The sequence below is a fragment of the Trichoplusia ni genome, chromosome 8 (assembly GCF_003590095.1).
Source record: "Trichoplusia ni isolate ovarian cell line Hi5 chromosome 8, tn1, whole genome shotgun sequence".
Lineage (NCBI taxonomy): Eukaryota > Metazoa > Arthropoda > Insecta > Lepidoptera > Noctuidae > Trichoplusia > Trichoplusia ni.
This window is the reverse complement of record NC_039485.1, coordinates 298-20,922: the sequence shown is the minus strand read 5'-3', so window position 1 is coordinate 20,922 and position 20,625 is coordinate 298. Positions and strand designations below refer to the sequence as shown.

At 34.8% G+C, this 20,625-nt stretch overlaps 3 protein-coding genes and 1 long non-coding RNA gene across 4 annotated transcripts; 2 read left to right on the top strand and 2 right to left on the bottom strand.

The window, feature by feature from the left end:
• The first annotated feature begins 893 nt into the window (after window positions 1–893).
• On the top strand, window positions 894–3,606 carry LOC113496732. The gene is made up of 2 exons (XM_026876050.1): window positions 894–1,459; window positions 1,969–3,606. The coding sequence occupies exons 1-2, from the start codon at window positions 1,279–1,281 to the stop codon at window positions 2,457–2,459; spliced, it is 672 nt and encodes a 223-aa protein (XP_026731851.1). The 5' UTR covers window positions 894–1,278; the 3' UTR covers window positions 2,460–3,606.
• Window positions 3,607–8,170: 4,564 nt separating this feature from the next.
• Window positions 8,171–9,507, bottom strand: LOC113496579 (trafficking protein particle complex subunit 1-like). Its single transcript, XM_026875843.1, has 2 exons — window positions 9,251–9,507; window positions 8,171–8,628 (listed from the first exon to the last, which is right to left on the bottom strand). The coding sequence occupies exons 1-2, from the start codon at window positions 9,347–9,349 to the stop codon at window positions 8,293–8,295; spliced, it is 435 nt and encodes a 144-aa protein (XP_026731644.1). The 5' UTR covers window positions 9,350–9,507; the 3' UTR covers window positions 8,171–8,292.
• A 134-nt stretch (window positions 9,508–9,641) lies between these two features.
• On the top strand, window positions 9,642–11,338 carry LOC113496577 (mitochondrial import inner membrane translocase subunit Tim17-B-like). Its single transcript, XM_026875841.1, has 4 exons — window positions 9,642–9,770; window positions 9,857–10,024; window positions 10,101–10,278; window positions 10,360–11,338. Exons 2-4 carry the CDS (start codon window positions 9,881–9,883, stop codon window positions 10,536–10,538), a joined length of 501 nt encoding a protein of 166 aa, XP_026731642.1. The 5' UTR covers window positions 9,642–9,770; window positions 9,857–9,880; the 3' UTR covers window positions 10,539–11,338.
• Window positions 11,330–12,315, bottom strand: LOC113496578. The gene is made up of 2 exons (XR_003400834.1): window positions 12,273–12,315; window positions 11,330–12,199 (listed from the first exon to the last, which is right to left on the bottom strand). It is a non-coding gene; the product is annotated as an uncharacterized LOC113496578 (long non-coding RNA).
• Between the last annotated feature and the right edge of the window lie 8,310 nt (window positions 12,316–20,625).

The window sequence follows — 20,625 nt, the reverse complement described above, 5'->3', positions numbered from 1 at the left end:
GTTTTTTGATAGTAACTATCGTGATATCGTGAGTTCGACTCGCGATCCCGCCGCGTCTGCTTATGATGAAGGACTCCGGTTGGGTCCGAAACTAGTCGGGCTACCCCGATAAATACAAAATGAATAAAATAAATACAAATTTAATAACAAACTGTGTTGGATAAATTTCGTTTCTTTTTGATTTTTTCCGAATTCATTATTACTTATGTTATACCTAGAGAAAATATTTGCATGAATCAGCAGCAGCAGTTTCGAATATCAATTGAAACTACATTTCTTTCCATTATGAAAGATTATACTTTTCCCAGTATTACTTTGTATTTCCTCACACAACATCTAATGAAGACGGTTGATAACAGAATTAACACCGAGATAACCGCTCCTTTGTATTGAAATGCGATCTAATATGAATAAGATATTACCGACCACAATAGCTAAGCTATGGGAGTATGGGTTCCACTTGGGATGGTAATTATATTGGCCTATTTGTTACTCATGTTACGGGTCAGCGTTCGCATTAGTATGCTCGTAATTTTGTTATCCGATCTTCATTATTAAATAATTTGCTTAGGCTTATGGCACCATGATAAGCAATAGATAAACCATGACACAAGGTCATTCCATTTGATAAACCATTTTTTTCATCTAGCCCAGTGGGCTGCTAGTGTGTCTAACTTCTGGGCCTCCAACAAATCCTTCAACGACTTTCTATCCTGGGCCACATAGTAGCAGATCACGCAATAGCAAAGCAATAAAACAAAAGAGTAACTTATGGAGTTTCTTGCCGGTTCTTCTCCATAAGAATGACACTTTGGAACCGTGCGTAAAAGTGCCTGAGAAACGGCCTATTTGAAATAAAAACTTTTTGATTTTGATTTTGAATAAATATGAAGTTTTGAAAATAAATTATTTTCATCAAATAGCTCTCGTTTTCGCTTTTGTATAACGCCATAACCTCAAATAAACAGTTTTCATTACAAATGTAACAACAAACTCTAATTTACTAAATCTGTATTTGTATAATGTTAGAACGATACAGGGTTAACGACTCCCTCCAAACATCTATGGTTTCTCGGAAGGTTGCCAAATCCATGTAGGTTGTTAAAATATTCTACGAACTTCAAAATATTTCATACATAATACTTGATAGTTCAATAACCCAAGAATAAAAACTGTATACAAATTATTTGTTACAAAAGAAGATCCTCTATAGCACCTGGTCACCAAAAACACGTCGGCATTACAGGGTTAATAGGCTTAGCGCCGCGACAAGTGTGTATGTTTGCAAAACGTAGACTATTTTTTGCTGAAAATTTCTATCTGGATATAAGCCATCTGCGCCACACAAACTTTAGTATTTTCTTTGAAGTCACAACGAAGATGACGCGGTTTACGAAAATAAAATTAATTGTTCTTATTGTAGTTGTAAGTTGGGTTAAATCACAGGAGTATATTGAGAGTAAGTAGTTGTTTAAGCATTAATTAAGCTTATCTGTCTCGATGCAAAAACAGTGGCCTTAGAGATATTAAGTATACCAATCTTTTATACATAGAAGACATAGGATCGCTGAAAAATAAATAATAATTGAATGAATTCCAAAATGAAGTGTTCAGACATATATTAGATTGTTACTATTAGTAAGTAGATAAATTCTGGTATTATCTTTCATTTTATATGGATTTTCTACAAATTTCCAGCAAGAAATAGATTAAGCAAATTAACAGCCATATAGAAAAAACAACGCTTAGGTAGGTGACTTGAAAATGTATTTTAGTCTTTGCAATCCGCTAGACAATGATCAAGACGTGATAGCTACTTGTGACATTCATATTATTATCTCATCTCATCATAGCATCTTCTGTGCGCTGTTCTTAGATACTTCTGTAAGTCAGTATGACAAAGGTGTAAGTAGACCTATATCCCAGAATAACCCATTCCATTTTTAGACGTTTTTTTTGTATTTTCAGATCTACACGACTCAAAGTATGGAACACACATCAAAGAAATACCTAAATCATTTGAAGTAAAAGGCAGCGATGCAAACTCACAGTTCCAGAAATTCTTTGATCAGATCCAAGAAGTGGCCAGACAAGAGAACCTTTCAGTTTTATACAAAGTGAAATTAGAAATACAGAAACCGACGAAGTATCATTCAAAGAGGGCGGTGATAAAGAAAGGGAGATCGAAGAAGTACAACATACCATTGAAGAAAACGAGTATGAAGCTGTCAAATTTCGAAGTGTGGCTGAGGAAAATGGCCGAGCAATCAGGGATGAGCAAAAACGGCCACGCGCAGAACTTCGAGATGTATGCGCCAGTGACGACGGAAGGGGAGAAGTTGATCACAACCACGAAACAAATACAGCTCAAGTTCAAACCCATCATATCGAAGACTAAAACGAATTACACCAAATTCGTGAGGCCCGTACGAAACAGAATTATAACTCTCACTAAATAGGTTTAACAATTAAGAACAATTAAATATTTAGGTAGATGATGTAAATAAATTTATACGTTATATAAATTTTTGTTTTCGTTTATTATCCACCTTATTATTCTTCATTTTTAACCGCTAACATATTTGAAATCGTCAAACATGAAAGCAATAATTTTATAAGGCAGCTAAAGTTGCAGATTTTACTGCATGTTAATTTAATTAACTATTTAATTTCCACCTTTTGGCATCTAAACTACCTATATTGAGTACAAAGCACATATTGAGACATAGTGGTACGATACATAGTCGTAAGATTCAGTGACGTTTTATTTTCCATCGAAACAAACTTAATACCAAAATGTAGAAAAGTCTGAAGTCTAAGTCATGTGACTCATTGAAAAGGAATTTTATTACCGCACATACATTTTTCGCATCGCAATATACGGTCTGAACTGTTCAGCTATAGAACTGAGCTAATTCCTTCAACAAATACCTATCCAGCGAAACAGTACGAAATCCCAAAACCGAATTACAAATTCATTCTGTTCAACATTTCGAAGCTTATTCTTTTTCCCTCATTGTTTTATTCCCACAATTCGTGGAGCGGCTGTGGTCAAGCCGTAAAAAATCTTGCAATATGCAGTTCTGTAGCGAATTCTTCTCACGGTCAGTAATAAAAACTGTGCGGTCTATCAGTTTTGTTTCTCTCACCAGGGGCCCCGCTTATGAAACATATTTCAGCCAAATCGCCGAACATGAAACCCGGAAGATATTTGGAGACGATAGATTTTATTTATTACTTTGTTCGTCGTGTTTTGTTTTTTGTGGAACTTTTGAGACGGTACCAATTTTATACGTTGTGACATATGTAACGGAGTTGTTCAGGGGTTAAGAGAAGAAAGTTATGCAGTAACTCATAAAGATAAATATGAGTGGCTGTTTACATAATATAATATGTATGTACTAACTGCCAACCTAAGCAGTATATAGTCCATTTAAACGAGCATATACTAAACAGCTAACTTGTGTATAACTTACAACTGGAGAATGTGGCTAATGTAGTTATATATGATCATGAATGATTAAAAGAAATGATTTAAAAACTATAACATCAGCTATACGTCAGTATAAAACCCCTGAAATATTTAAAACCAATACCTACACTTCAATATTAGCCTGCACGGAATCCGTAAATTCCAATCTTTTCTCTAAATCCTCAATAAAAATTTGTTGAGGTCGAAATCCTTTTATACCTTCGAGGTCGAGGGCTCTTTCTATTCTGCTCACACGTTGTTTCGCATTCCGCGGTGTCGTGGCTCGGAAAGCTACATAATGCCTTGGGGGCCTACATAACCGACGTACAAAATTAAATATCGTTCTAGTTCTATGTCTGAGGGATTTCTGTTTGTTTTTATAACGCTTTTCGTCGTTTCTTGTGTAAATAGCTGATCCCTAATCGAAGATTTTTTTCTTAATTATGTTGCTAGAAATTTTCCACATGCCCTGTAATTTTAGGTTAATCGGTACTGAGCAGGTCGCCATTTACCAAACTAAATAATTATTGAAATATCACGAACTGGAATAGAAATTAATACCGAATTCATAAAATATGCTTTTAACAATGGTTCTCTAAATTAGAATAACAAAAGCGTTGTTAACAACTACGTAAAAAAATGGTAAAAATGTTCGATATCAAATTCCCAATTTGTAAACCAATTAATTTGGTACAACAAAACATTATACGAATTTCTTTAGACAAATTTATATTACATTCGATATCTGTTTTATATTTATTCATTCAAAAGAACATTTCTGGGAATTTGTTGCGTGCCTCAAAAAGAAGAAAAAGTGAGTCCATACTTAAATTAAAAAATGCAAAAGTAACTCCGTATATCTTTAGAAAGTACTTTTTTTTAATAACAAAGAATAATAAAACACTTCTTGTCTCATTGCTGGTTTGAGTAGCACATTAAATATAAAAAATAGTTCAACACAATTTCCAAAAATCATTCCAATAGCATTATAACACAAGTTGTTAACAAAGACTGAGTGTAATTTAAAATAACGCGGTATTTAACTGGGCTTAATACTTAAAACTCATTCAACAGAATATATCAGTGCGCATCAGCTAATTAGCTGTAAATTAAATCAAGTATATTTCTTGACTAGCTGTTGCCCGCGACTTCGTCTGCGTGATTTTCAAGATGTGAAAAACTATGAAGTTTAATAATAACGATCATCGCAAATGAAACCCTTCTTTTTTTCTTGCTTTTTTTTCTAAATTATAATGAATCTTGAGCGGCCCAAAGACTATCAAATGTTTGAATCAAACACATTTCATCGTTTACGATACTATCCTGGTGTCAAATATTTCACAGTTGTTTTATGACTTTTTCTTATTTAATCCCAAAAAGAGGGGCTTATAACTTAGACATATCTGCCTGCCTGCCTGTCTGTGATATCATAGCTTCCGAACGAATTGTACAATATTAATTTAAACGTGAATTATGTGCGAGTGTTCGTTAAGACATGTTTAACAAATCGAGCCGTCGAAAAATGGGGGGGGGATGCAAGTATGAAAAAATAACAGAAGGAATAACTCAGTCTTAGCAATTCTGCTAAGAATGTTTTACTTTCGAAGGGTTTCCATTTTCTAATTGGGTGGGTTATGATTTTCGAGCACGTCTGTTCTTTGGCCGGCCTGCACCTGAAATTGTTAGACGGATTATGATAGTGATTATGAGGTATCATAAAATTATTATTATACTGTAACTAAAGAGGTAAACCAGAACCATATTACTGAGGCCCCGGTGTCCGTTCGTCTGTCTATCACCTGGCTGTTTCTCAGGAACAGTGATAGCCAGACAGTTGTTATTTTCACACACGATGTTTTCTGACGATATAAATAAGATGCCAAATTATTTTTGTGGACGGAGCTGGTGAAGTGAGAGTCGGGCTTGGTAACTGTGGATGTAACATAGTGTCATAAGATATAAGATTTTGCAAAATTGCGCCCAGATAAACGGTTTCCTGAAACACGTTATGTTTGATTGTCCCCTTAATACTAAAACTGATCTTCCTCACAAACATTTGGAATATTTCCAAAATAAAAAAGTTGGTAAACGTGTTATCTTGGCCCCCTGGTGTTTTGATCATGATTTGCCTTTAAATTGCTGATAAATAAATAGCGTGAAAAAAATATATCACACACCCCTTTTTTTAAATTGACAATGACAAAAGTCTAAAGTATAGGATATGTCTAATTTGTGATGTTACGACAAAGCAAAATATGAACATAAAAGTGACTTCATGCGCATGAGTTCTATTTAGTGCTGATAGCTACACGCTATTATCAGCCTTATTGGGGAAAATTCCAAAAATATGTTCCTAATCCTCGTCGGCTTAGCTTTGGGATCTCAGAAATTCATTCAGTCTTGTCGTGTCCGTGTCCCCTGTTTTTAAAAGGCTACGAAAGAAGAAAATTTTAAATAAGTAGAAATTACAATAAATTGTTACAGGAATTTTTGGAAGGGCCACGTGTGCGGTCTCTATAATGGCGGATGTAGACCAATCAAATCGTTAAAATATTGAAAAATCCCAGGTATCAGTAGACAATGTTCTATTAATAGATACGTAATGTCAAAAACCGTCTAGCGTACGCTCTTATTAATTGATAGCTTTGGTCTTATAGATCTTTCACATTGCATACCTATTATGAAGTCTTTATGCAAGTTTTCTGGGCTTTTTTATCCGAAATACTTTTGGCCTATGTAATGTTGCAAATTTAAGAAAACATTATTTCATTGTTTGAAAGGCTTTTTTTTTGTTTGAAAGTTTATATTTTTGTTGCTAGTTGTTACAGATGAACCAAGGTAATAAAATTAACTGTGTCGTTCAGTAATTTATTGTTATGCATAATTATAGATGAGATCAATGTGAACTACATGCAACTTTGGGTTGAGTGTCACTACGAATTCTTTTATCTTGAAGTAGCATCGCCAACATTACCGAGCTAAAAACATAGGTATATACACCTATCGTAAATAAACACAAAATCATATTACGGCACTCCACATTTGAACTTGAGTAATTTTAGTACACCAATAAAAATAAAAATAATTTAAGTTCCTTTGTTTCAAGAATGTACCGATTACGAAGTAACATTTGCATCAAAAGAATAATAATAAAAGTATTAATAGTTTATGTTTCTTTTATTTTAATTATTGTCGCGCTTTTAGGTCTACATTAGACTTGAAAGAGAATAAAATGACTGATTCTGTGAAAATGATTTACTTTCGAAAAAATATATTATTGCTCTGCCAAAAGTCTTAAGATAAATAGCGTGATGTTTTTTGAGTAAATTGATGACCGTGCTGCCTGCTACTCAATGGGGTGAAAATACACTTCACAATTGTATTACACGATGTTACGGGTGAGTCCAAAAATTTAAAACTTTACTGCTCATGCCCCCTGCATAGTAGCGTTATGGTTTTTGTATATTTGTTGTACCTGCCTTCATAATTTTGAGCAGTGTTACATGTACACGCTAAGCACAAAAAAAAAGCTGAAGCCAAACCACAGGCATATAAAGAGGCCAAACAGAGACTTTGTTTGAGAAGTTATAATTTAAGTTAGCAGAGTACATTCTGGTTAATATTACCGTGCGACCGGGAGACATGGTATTAATGTTTGACGCTGGACCATTTCTTGGTGGTTCCGAACTAAATAAACGAGGATTTGTTTTAAAACTCTAATTTTAGAATCATTTGAGACAGGCAAAATATCCTAACGATTACGATGGCTCGGACACGTAGAACGCAAGGGGTAGGATCGAGCAGCTAAAAGAGCGTATCTGGGTCAACCAACAGGACGCAGATCTGTTGGTCGCCCCAGGTACCGCTTGCGGGATGTGGTGGAAGCGGACCTACGTGAAATCCATGCCAACAATTGGCAGGATACAGCGCAGGACCGCACAGAATGGGCATGACTCACTTCGGGTCGCTGAGCCGAGAAAGTTAGTTAGTTAAAATATCCTAACTATTTACGGTTATACCTCAGCTTTGACTGGCTATAGGTTTAGAGGTTTTAGACAATACTACAATGGAGTATCGCAGTTTATTTAAAAATTACTGTAAAAAAACAGTTCAATTCCAGTGCGAGTCGGACTTGGACACTGACCGATTTCTACTGATTTCCATATAAATCGGTTGGATGAAGAATAATGGATGTGGCCCTTAAATTCCCCGCCCACCAATGGCAGCAGCATCATCTCATATGTGAAAATTTTACTGTTTAGCTACAGACAAAGCCTGGAGACTGACATACAGAATAGAAGACCCTTGGTGACAGGGTTCCGTTTTTGGGTGAGGAACCCTATACCTGGTTTAGCAAGTGTCTATTCATTCAGATGCTGGACATTACATTATGACGGGCCTGTTGGTCTAGTGGTTAGTGACCCTGACTGCTATACCGGAGGTCGTGGGTTCGATTCCCGCCCAGGACAAATGATGTGTGATGAGCATGATCATTTGTTCTGGTGTCTGGGTGTAATTTATCTATAATATGTATGTATTTAGAAATATATAAGTAAGTTTATCAGTTGTCCGGTTACCATAACACAAGCTCTGCTTAGCTTGGGATCAGATAACCGTGTGTGAGTTGTCCCAGGATTTATTTATTTATTTATTCCCAGTAAACTGGGAATGCACAGGGGAAGAAAAAATATTTAAAAATACATCATAATTTAAATATATTTCTTAAACATAAATGTACTAAATGACTTGGTTACCAACAATGAAGCTTATAACATAGATACAATAAACTTAATTACAATTTAGAGAACAATAACAATTTATCAAGAGGCTCTAACATGTATAGGTGTTTGTTTTACAAAGGCATCAAGTTTGTTTTTAAATAGTTCACTAGTGATGGGCTCTCCAATGCCACACAGGGGATTCCTTACAGCATACTTGACATATATTTCTCCATAAATCTTCTTTAATAATTCCCTTACACCTTGGGCTTGGTTATCAGTATTCATGACAAATTTCAAGCCTGATGGTGTCTCCAGGCAGTGAAGGGTGTACTTAGATGTCTTATAGTTCATAAAGCCATCTTTCGGATCCAATGGAGATATTTTAGCTACAAATGACTTGATTGAAAACAGCATTCCATACATTAGTTTTCCCTCCTGAAAAAAAAACCAAATTACAAATTTATGGTTAGCAGTGGTGTACAAAATAACAATAAAATGAAGCCCTAACATAATGCATATTGAAATAATATTGTTTTCTTCTGTACAACAATATTATTATACATAATAGAAGAGTATTTGTTCGCTGAGCAATCTATGAAGTTTATACAAAAAGCATTGTCAATTTCAGGGCTGAGAATAAATTTAATATGTTCTTAATAACTGAGTGAGTTTATTAGCAATGTTTAATGTTTGTGTGTACAATATATACCTGCTATAATCCAACTTATGAAGTTAATTAGAAATTGACCTCAACTTTATAGCTTTTCTCAAAGAAGAGTGTTAAAATTTGTTCTATACTGTAAACTTATAGTTTACTCAGAGAAAACATTAAACATTACTTATTACTCTCTACTCACTCAAAAATATTAAGAACATATTCAATTTATTCACTGCTACTTAAAATTCCTAATGGGCTTCGAACTTTTTGATAAGAGGTTTTTGCTGCTGTTAATAAACCTTATGTCTTGGATGTGCTAATCATTGCTAATCAATGAGAATAGACTCAGCATAAGATAGCGTTAAACAGCATAGAACGAATGAAAATGAATTAACAAACCTCCTCCCTCGACATTCCAGATTGTTTTGATCTATTCCATTCTCCGTAATAAAGCAATGTGCCATAGCGGTCAAAAATATATAGATTGTGTATAGTCATTGCTTTATATCACGGAAACACAAATTTCTCGAATGGTTAGAGGCGTAGTCCAAATTATCGTATTCTTGATTCTGTAAACTGCGAAAAATGACAACAAATTACGATCAACCAAAACATTGATCATAACTTGACGTTCCCAGTTGAAGTGACAAGCGGACAACTGGAAGTATATGTCTTTTTTTTTGTGACATTGCCAGTACTTGTAAGTTGGCGTCTTTTAGTCGATTTCGAATATTTTTTATCTGTCCTTCTTGCTTGTCTAAAAGTGAACTCAGATAACGAAATATCTGAATGTCCTTTTAAAAAAAATCATTCTTCATGATAGAACGTGAGAATCATGGTGCAAAAATCGTGATAATTTTAAAACAAAATTTGTGATTTCGGTGTATTTACATACCACATCAAATCTCCCCAGTGTTCAGTGCGTATAGTGATATATGGAACTCATGCCAATTCGTGTAAGTTTAGAGGTTAAAATTCTTACCTAATAGGTACCTATTATTGCAGAACAAAATCAATAAAACATAAAGCATGGATGAATACACGAGAGAACCATGCCCATGGCGTATCCTCGACGACTCTGGTGGTGCTTTTATTATGGGAGCTATCGGAGGCGGAATATTTCATTCGATAAAGGGATTCAGGAATGCGCCTGTGGGGTTCAGTAGAAAAATGGTAAGTATTTGTGTCGTTATGAATGAAGTTGCTAAAATTTTTGTTTGCTTATTGTAAATGTATTAAATGTTTACAGTATGGCAGTCTGGCAGCTATGAAGGAGCGTTCTCCTGTAGTGGGGGGTAACTTCGCTGTTTGGGGAGGCATGTTCTCTACTATTGATTGCTCACTAGTATACTTGAGACAGAAAGAGGATCCATGGAACTCTATAATGAGTGGAGCACTCACTGGTGGCATACTTGCAGCTAGAAATGGTAAACATCTATCATGAATATAAAATAATTCATACTATTTGTATTCAAGAAATATCTAATATTGAATGTAAAACTTTCCAGGTGTACCTGCAATGGCTGGCAGTGCCCTAGTAGGTGGCATTCTTCTTGCACTAATAGAAGGCATAGGTATAATGTTTTCTAGGATTACAGCTGAGCAGTTCAAACCACAGCAACCAATATTTGAAGACCCCTCAGTGTTAGGGAGCCAAGGACAACCGCAGAGTCAAACGTTTCAGTAGATTAGATGTTAAGTATATACTGCTAGTGATTGTACAGCCTGGCTTGGCTCTTCAGAGTTACCTTTGCCTATAAAGTATAAAATTCAAGTCTTATGGTTTTGAATAAAGCTCTGAAAATGATGCTTAGTTTTAATATTGAGTTGATAGATTTTATTATTTTTCTATTTCATAATTTGCTGTACATGTAAACAATGTATCTAGATGTGGATATAACCAGTTTACAGATTATCTCTGTAATTGCACAAATACTTCTTTCATAGCAATACTTTTTAAAGTATTGAACATTGACATATTTTAATAAAACAAAAGGTAGGCTGTACAATCTAAATTGAAAAACAAATCTCTTGCCAGCATGGCACTGTATCATAAACCAGACTTTAGAATCATTTTTGTTTTCTCTGAGTGAATTATTTGCATCTGTGATATTTTCAGTCCTGTACTGATTGTTTATAATTTCACTCAAAAATGGTTTTATTTCCTATCCCTTTGTTATTGTGTCAACAATACTAATTTTGTTCAATGCAAAGCACAATGCAATTATTTGTCGTTATTAATTCGGTATTTCACAGAATATTACCTGCTAGAGTTACCCCAACTTGATTATTTGTTCCCATATAGTTGAGGGTATCAGAGACAGTGTCAGTTTATTTGCTGATTTTGAAGATTATGTGTGCCATCTTCCAATTAGCTATCCCATACTGATCCTGTCCAAATTGTTTTACAAACAAATGATTGCAGGCAATTTTCTCTGAAATGTTTCTCGAAGATTGAATTTATTTAAAAATAAAGACTTTTATAGATAACTTGTTTTATTTTTTTGTTTGTTTTCATGCAATAAATCCTAACTACTACATTAATGGTAAATTATTTACATTTATCAATGACATTGTTTTTTTATTAGTTTTTCAATAATCTTGGGGCATCATTTCATACTTACAATAACAGAATGTGTGTAAACAATACACAACATTCCAACAGAACTATCTTTTCCTTTTTTTAGTCCTTATAAAAATTGTAAACCATCGAGATTCATTTATACTACTCACTAAAATAGTGTCAGTAATTTACAAACAATGACCTGGTATGCAAAAGAGAACAACAAATAAATAAACAAAATGGTAGTCATCTATGGTGATACCTATACAACTATAAGGGTTGTTTCCATATTAGAATTTTTCACTTAATATTTTAAAACATCTTGGGGCTTGTATAGTAGTCAAGAACATGGTGCAAGTTATGAGAAATTTGAAAACAAGGTCTGAGAATTATATCTTACATAAAAATTGTTACAATCTTTTTCAATAGTAAATGTTAAAAATACTGTTAGTTACAATAGCATCATACCAAAATATTACATGTTTCATTGGGGCAGATTAGGAAGTATGCTTGTAACAATTTTGAATCAAGGAGCTGTTAGGTTATTTTTATGGTTGTAAATTAACGGGTCTGTTTTGTGCAGCGTTATCTCCCATTTTCCGGATTTCCTTGATGACATGGGCTAAGACCTCAGGGTCCACACCTAGCTCACATAATCTAATGCATATAGACAGAGTTTCAGCGTCCAGACCGGTGCAAAGGAGCTGCGATATTTGATACATCGTTTGGAAGGCTTCCCGTGCTTGGCCAACTTGCGCGTTCTTTTCTGATGTCATTTCGATTGTCTGAAAAATATAGTTAGTTTAGACGGCGATACTTCACAATGATTATAAAAAAAGAGAAGAATAACGCCTTTACCGTGTAATAGGTTTGTAAAATCAATCTCGATAAGCAATTTGTTATGAATTTAAGCAACTTTATTATTTATTTTCGGTTAAAATAACTTCGAATTTAACATCAAAACAAAATTGGCGTCCGTTTCGTTATCACTGTCACTTTTCAATCACCAGCTAATGTCACTAATGTCAAATAGAGATGGTAAGCTTGCCACTGTAGAATATATCAATGTATTTATTAACTGAATTTGACCAACTGCTGATTTAATTTGCTAAAATCATTGCAAAGCGTATAAATTACAATCGATACCCACAAATAAGTGCCACTTTTGAAAAATTACAATGACAGATATTATATTGAATTTATATCTGAAACAGTGTTAAACTATCTATTGATTGGTGCATGCCTACTTAAAATATAAATGCTTTTAAAAACAATTTAAGCAATGCGAGCAACGCATTCAAAAATTGCCCTTCAGAAAGAACATCGTATGCATTATTTTCGATATTAGTACAAATATTCAAAACTTTCGTGGGTCAGTTGACCGATTGCAGAGAGAGAGTTGCCAGTGTAACAAAACAAAAAAACATCTATATATCAAACATAAGTGTTGCCTCACATAATAGGTTGCTACAGCATATTTAACACACCCCCTCAACACTTAATTTTTGATTGATTAACCTGCTTAAACTAATATATCTAACTTTACCTTTATGTCTAGCAACTCTAGCATAACAACATCAAAGATAACTACCCCTTTATAACACAGTGGACACACTTGCCTTAACAACATAATACACATCCAGCCCCTTAACAAAATCAGTAAAAATTAAACAAATTCAGAAGCAACACAAATAAAATATCACCCCCTTAATGGAAAACTTATTTTAAATCTTACTTCTAAGTTTTACATACAACTGTCCACCTAATGCTTTAGTAAACATATCTCCAAGATTATCAGAATACTAACATAGGATAGACTTACACAACCATCATTAATTTTCTCTATGATAAAATGATATTTTACATCAATATGCTTAAGCCTCTTATTACTGAAATTGTTTTCTGCTATTTTGATTACACTCTGGTTATCCTCATTAATCTTTACTTCCAATTTAAATCCAAAATCTAATAATAAGTTTTTTAACAAGCATGACTCAACTATACCTAAACACAGTGCTACATATTCTGCCTCAGTTGATGACAAAGATACACATAATGCTTTTTAGTACACCAAGATATTACACAATCAAATACTTTAAATATATATCCTGAAGTAGATTTTCTGTCTTTTGTGTCACCAGCCCAATCAGCATCAACATAAACCTCCAATTTATCATTACCATTACAACCATACACCAATGACAAATCTACTGTACCTTTCACATATCTCAATACACGCTGTAAACATTTTAATAGCAACATACTAGCACAGTGCTGATATCTACTTAAGAAACCAATCGCTACACACAAATCAGGCCTTGTAGCATTAGAAGCGTACAGCAAATTTCCAATTATCTGCCTACATTTCAATTCGATTTCTTTACTTTCAGATTTTTCCCTTCTTAACAATTCAAACTTAAAATTCTGATCAATAGGTATGTTACAAGCTTTGCAATCAGACATCCCATACTTTCTTAATACTTTTAACAAATAATCCTTCTGATTTATAACAGTCTTTCCATTTTCTACATCCTGCTCAATGCTAATACCTAAATAGTTACAAGCCATACCTAAATCTTTCATAGCAAAGTTCTTACACAATTTCTCCTTGAACTTTCTGATCTGTATGTCACTATCACTAAAATATAGCAAATTCATCTACAAAAATTAGCACATAAATGGAATACTCCTTACAACATTTAAAATACAAACATGGATCATTTTTGGATTTATGAAACCATCACTACACATAAAATCATTAAACTTTCTATTCCAGTACTTAGGACTTTTCTTCAATCCGTATATAGACTTATTTAATTTACCTATTCCTCCATTAGGTAGTTTCATGTACACAGGTTCATCAATGTCACCGTAAAGAAAGGCTCCTGTTACATCCATCTGGTATACTGGAAGTTTCTTTTTTACTGCTACAGCTAACAAAGTACGGAAAGAAGTCAAACTTGCAACCGGGGCATAAACTTCTGCACCATCCATATCAGTCTGCTCAAAACCCCTAGCAACTAATCGGGCCTTGTATTGAATTTCTTGGCTTGGATTTTCTTTTATCCTGTACACCCATTTACTGTTTATTACCTTTATTCCCTTTGGCACCATTGCTACTTCACTCCATGTATTATTTTCTTTCAATGTGGTAATTTCTCTGTTCATAGCTTCTATCCAATTTTCTTTGTCTTCACACTCCATGGCTTCCTTAAGGGTACTAGGTTCATTATGCATGCTTATAAAACCAACCTCATAATCATCAAACCAATTGGGTGCTTTTCTAGAGCGTGTTCTTCTACTATCATTTACTTCTTGAATTTCTTCATCCTCTATAATTTCCTCTTCTAGAAATTCCACTTCTTGCATGATATTGTCACTTTCCTCACAATCCTCAAATTCTTCATTTTCTTCAGTGTTCGACACAGACTGGTATTCTTCATTGTTCAAGTTTTCTTCTATATCTAAATATATACACTCTTCTTCCTGCTCTGCTTTTTCAGGTTTATCATGTTTCTTCACAAATGTAACATCTCTCACTACTTCCACTGCATTTTTCCTTGGAAAATAGATCCTAAACCCTTTTGTGTACTCTCCGTAACCTACAAAAATACCTTTTTCTCCTTTTGCATCAAATTTCCTCCTTTTTTCTTTTGGTATGTGCACAAAGACTTCACTGCCAAATGTATGTAAACCATTTACATCAAACTTATTCCCTGACCATGACTCGTATGGTGTTTTTCCTTCTTCTTTGCTATGGTAAGTTCTATTTAGAGTGTACACAACTGTGTTAATCGCTTCAGCCCAGAATACTTTGTCCATTCTTTTTGCATGCAACAAAGTTCTTGCTCCTTCAACTAGAGTCCTCATATCTCTTTCAGCTTTCCCATTTTGCTCTGGACAATAAGGTACTGTAGTCTCATGTGTCACTCCATGCTCTGCCAATAAGGTTTTCATTTCTGCATTTACAAATTCTGTCCCATTATCACTGCGAAGTGTACAAACTGGATTATTTAATGTTTTTGCCCTCATAATAAATTCTTTAATCTTTTCAACAGTTTCCGACTTGTAAGTTAAGAAATAAATTGTCCTATAGTTTGAGAAATCATCCTTTAATAAAAGAAAGTACCTTGACCCTCCTATTGACTTTTCTTCTATTGGCCCACACAAATCAGCATGCACCAACTCACCTGTCTTACTTGTAGATCTTCTACTACTATCAAATGGTAATCTATGCTGTTTGCCTTGTACACAAGCTGTACATGTGTCAATTGGTGACTCACTAAAATCAATATTATTTTTCTTTAAAATTCGTTTCACTTCCTTATAATTTTGATGTACTAACCTCTCATGCCATTCACTTAACTCAAGTTTAGCTACATTAGCCGCCAAAGATTCTGACTTAAAGTCCATTACATACAGCTTCGAACATGATTCCTTATTAGCAATAGCACACACTCTATTATCCTTGGAAAATACACACTGATCATTAGTCATACTCACTTGAAAACCATTGCATACCACACTACCTACAGAAAATAAATTAATCTTTAATTTAGGAACATGCAAAACATTGTTTATCGAGCAACTGACATATTCTTCACCATCAAATGCCATTAATTTTATTTTGCCTATACCTAGAGCATTTAGGTGTCGTCCATCACCTATCATCACAACCTTAGGAGTGGATAACCTTTCATATTCACAAAATAATTCCTTCTGATATGTCATATGGTGACTGGCACCGCTGTCTACCAACCATTTTTCATCTATTAAACGATCACTTGCGCTAACTGGCACTTTAGACACAAAAGCATTTTCAGTTTTCTTATTATTTTAGTAGCTTTACATTTGTCCTTAAAATGACCTGGCTTTTGACAGTTTAAAACACACATCTTTAAGCTTACAATCTTTCTTCAAATGACCTGACTTGTTACATAAAAAACATTTATAATTACCTTTGTTTTTACCTTTTTGACCTTTAGAAAACAATGCTACACTTTCGTCTACCTTACTGCTACTCTTATTATTTAGCCGTTCCTCTTCAACTAAGAGCCGTGCCGTTAAATTATCAACAGTCTGTTTTTCTTCTGCACATGATTCCCACGCACTAACAAAGTGAGAATACTTCGGTGGAAGTGACATGATGATTTTCGACATAGCCATCCTGTCGGTTACCGCTTCTCCCAGTCGCCTCAAGATCTGCTGCTGTTCCTGCACCTTGGAAATAAAGTCCGCGACACTCATGTCATTTTCAAATTTTAGGGCAAAGAATCGCTGCTGTTGCAGCATCAGTGACGTTTCTCCACTTTTTTCATATATACTGTGCAGCCGGTTCCATACTTCATGCGCTGTTTGACAAGTAATTACTTGATGTAGAACTGGTTCCGCCAATCTTGTCACAATTGCACTCATCGCCTTCAAATCCTTGTCTGCCGACGCCTGCTCGGGCTCCGCTGACGCCTGACCGGGCTTCGCCGACACTTCATCTGGTTTTGTCGCTGCCGCTGCACTGCCATTACTGGGTTTGAGATTCGGATTCGTTACAACCTGGTATAATCCTTGTTCTCTCAAAATCACCGCCATCTGGAATCTCCAGACGCTCCAGTTCTTTGCTCCCTCCAGTCGTATTACGCCGAGCTTTTCCATCTTGATATTTCGTCTCGCAATAACAAAGCAAACCGAGTGACGCCAAAAATGCCGGCCGCCACCGCGTTCCTTCTTGCTTGTCGACACCCGACCAAGCTCCTTCCAGACGATTAATCCAAAGCCAATCTTCACCTAAATACGTTTACGGGCCTGGGCCCATAACCTGTTAGGACTTTTGGAATAAAATGCAGATGCAGAGTTAACACACAATGGATTTTTATTTAGATGAAGTTTTACAAACGCCCGACGTCCACCATGACCGATTGCAGAGAGAGAGTTGCCAGTGTAACAAAACAAAAAAAACATCTATATATCAAACATAAGTGTTGCCTCACATAATAGGTTGCTACAGCATATTTAACATCAGTTTTATAATTATTTATTTAAATACAGTTTACTCATGCATTTTATCGGGGTAGCCGACCGGACCTAATCTGAGACCGCAATCAACATATCAATTTTACTATGCATGCGTATTATCTGCACTTGAAACACGCGCGGGGAAAGTTTTACAATTTCCACGACGCTCTGTATTTTCTATTTTTATATCGGTGCGTCTGCACTCCCAAAATAGACGTTTTTGTACATAGTATATTCTCCATTCTCTTGACTTGAGTACGTAAATCCTTTGCTTGTGATATAAAAAATAGAAAATCAAAAACATTTAAAATGGTAAGTTAAACTTTTTACTATCCAGCTATTAAAAAAATAAAATACGATTGGTTCGTGTCAGTTTAATTCATTATTGTCAAAATTCTTTCACGTGGAACTATTTCTCGATGCTCCGGAGGGAAAAAAATATCTGAAATTGATAGTTTAGATTGTTACGAAGGATCGAACATGAGATCTATATGGACTAGGGTCCGTGGGTACGAGGAAGAGACGTGGGTAATTCTAGCTCTTAAATATCCATTAGTATGCGAGAAAGCGCGAACAATTTGTGCTTCTTCAGGCTTAACTTTGTAGGTCGGTTATTGCTTGTAAGCATTAGTTAAATTTAGATTTATTTTGACGTAGTTACGGCGTACACATCTGTTGGTGCAGCTTTTTGTTGGTCATCTTGCAATTATAGTTTATTGACATTCTTTCGTAAATGAAAAGTCTCAGAAAAGCTCCTCATACCACATGCTGCTTTGGTAACTGCCCTGAGTGAATGGGAAATTGTATAATAATCTAACACTGAACACCAATACTATTTACTTCCTACTATTCATTATAATTATATTATATGCCGTATCATGTTCAGTGTAGATTCTCATAAGACGCAAGTTACATAAAACTACCTAGATTACAAAGGAGCTTCTCTTGATTTTAGTTCTTATATGAAATTGATATAATTTTCTCAATACTTATTTAATTTAAATTGGAAATTATCGTAAAATACCGATAGGTAGTCCATCTACGAAATTTTCATGCGCATTTCACAGGTGCATACCCAACTGTAAAGAGTTGCGTTGGGATGGACACATTTTGCTTCCATTATTAAAATTTCCGTCCTGTCCATTGGTTGCGGTCAAAATGTTAAATCAATAGCAGTATTCTTAAAAAAAATGTAAAGTGTCTACGGTTCATATGGCCAAAGCGAGCAATGTAGCTCTGGTATAACAATCACCATATAGTGGCCATACTAATGATATCATCGTCGGACTGGTACGCAATTTCGCATCGTCACTGTCTAAATCAGCTTTTAGTCACCCTTAAGAAAATTCCCTAAATCGAGACCATACCTAGTAGCAAAGTGTCAATTTCTTGCTCAATTTACATCCGTTAATACGAATATATTTCGCTCGCGATACATCGCTTGAGCGATTTTATTCTGAACACCAGATGATTGGCATTCATCTTGTAAGGTCTCGGGATCTTTAATTCGTGTTAAAGATTTCTAGTTTCATCCTCAGAAGGTAGCAATTTGTTTATTTTGTCACGTCTTCGTATTAGAGGTAGTCTCACTGTTGTGCAGGTGTCCTATTCAAGAGGCTTTTCAGAGCCCGTTATGTAAGAATACATTCCTTTTTCCTTTTTGTTGATTTGGGTTTGATTTTCTCTTCGCCACATATTCCTTTGTTCAATATTAATATGTAGATTTTCTTAAACAAAACTGATCATTGTGTGTGTTGTGTGCAGATCTCGCAACAAAAGAATGTTATTTGTTTGACGTTTCGCTAGAATAGAAGTACCTCGTACAATGACAACATTCTGAAATGTTTTTTTAATGTTCATTTTGACATCAAGAGGAACTTGTGTGATTTTTTTTTAAGTTTAGGTACCTGCAGCATGAAAACTTTTGAAGCTAATAAAAAAGTTTTAAAAATGTTGGCCGTTCATAACTTTACAGGTACAAATAATGTTTCCAGTTGCAACTTGCCCCATTACTTCGTCACAGACCCTTTCTTAATTGCAAGATTGATAAAACTTTGTTTTATTTGCTCCCGAATCCTTCAAAAAGTTTTAATTAACTGTTTTAAGTATTTTGAATATAAATTAGGAGCGGCCTCGGACAGCAGACCGTGTACACAAGTTCTTCAATACTTCTGAAAATTTGTAACTTTGAAGTTTGTACTTCAAACAAAACAGCAAAACAGACGACAGTACCTAATGTTACATGAAGGACGTACCTATTTCAGGTTGTCATGATCACTTTTGATTACTGAAGATCTATTTTTCTACAAATATCTACAATATAATATAAACATTTCACAGAATATAGGAAACATAGGTAATTTAAATAGTAAATAGTAGACCTTTAAAACCAACTTATCATGGTTAAATTTTGAATACAATTTAAGTCTGTAGCAAACTTCATGAAAATCTCTTTGACAGTTACAAGACTGGTATCAAAACATTCAAATAGACAAAGTATTTAATTATTCAAAGTTGATTTAAACTAAATACCAGAGTCTGTAACTAGGTACTAACCTAAAACTACTAGTAACTATAAACTATTAGTAACTTTGATTACTTTATAATAAAACTTAGGTAAATAGGTACTACGAGAATTAGTTACTGTCCTTCGAAAAGGTGAAGGCCACCAAGACATGCCTTAAGTGCAAGTAATAAAAAATGAGTCGTCAGAAATTTAAAAAACTTCCGGCCTAATGATGGCTGAGAAATATTAGCGCAGAATTCGGGCCCGTTACTTTTAAACATGTTTAAAATCTACATCTGTAACTCTAGTACATCTATGAAGCTCTATCTGAAATGTTTCCTCCACTAATTCACCATTGCGTCGAGGGTTTAGTTACACAATTCCCTCTCCTATTGTCCCTAAAGTATTGCTTCCATCTCCAATGACCGGTCGGTTTATAATTTACTTAAGTTTTGAATGCCGACGGAAACTGACGACGTCCGGTCTCGAGGCATCGGACACGAGTAACATGGAGGGTCCAATACTCAAAGCGCACAATGGTCCCGGAGCTAAAAGGTATATGCATACTACGCTTCAATGGGAATGTTCGATTCGGTTCAACAACGACGCCACTTGTATATGACAAAGTGAAAACCTCTAGATTTGAGTGCTTTGTACAAGCAATATTTGTAAGAATGGAAATATTTGTATGAAACG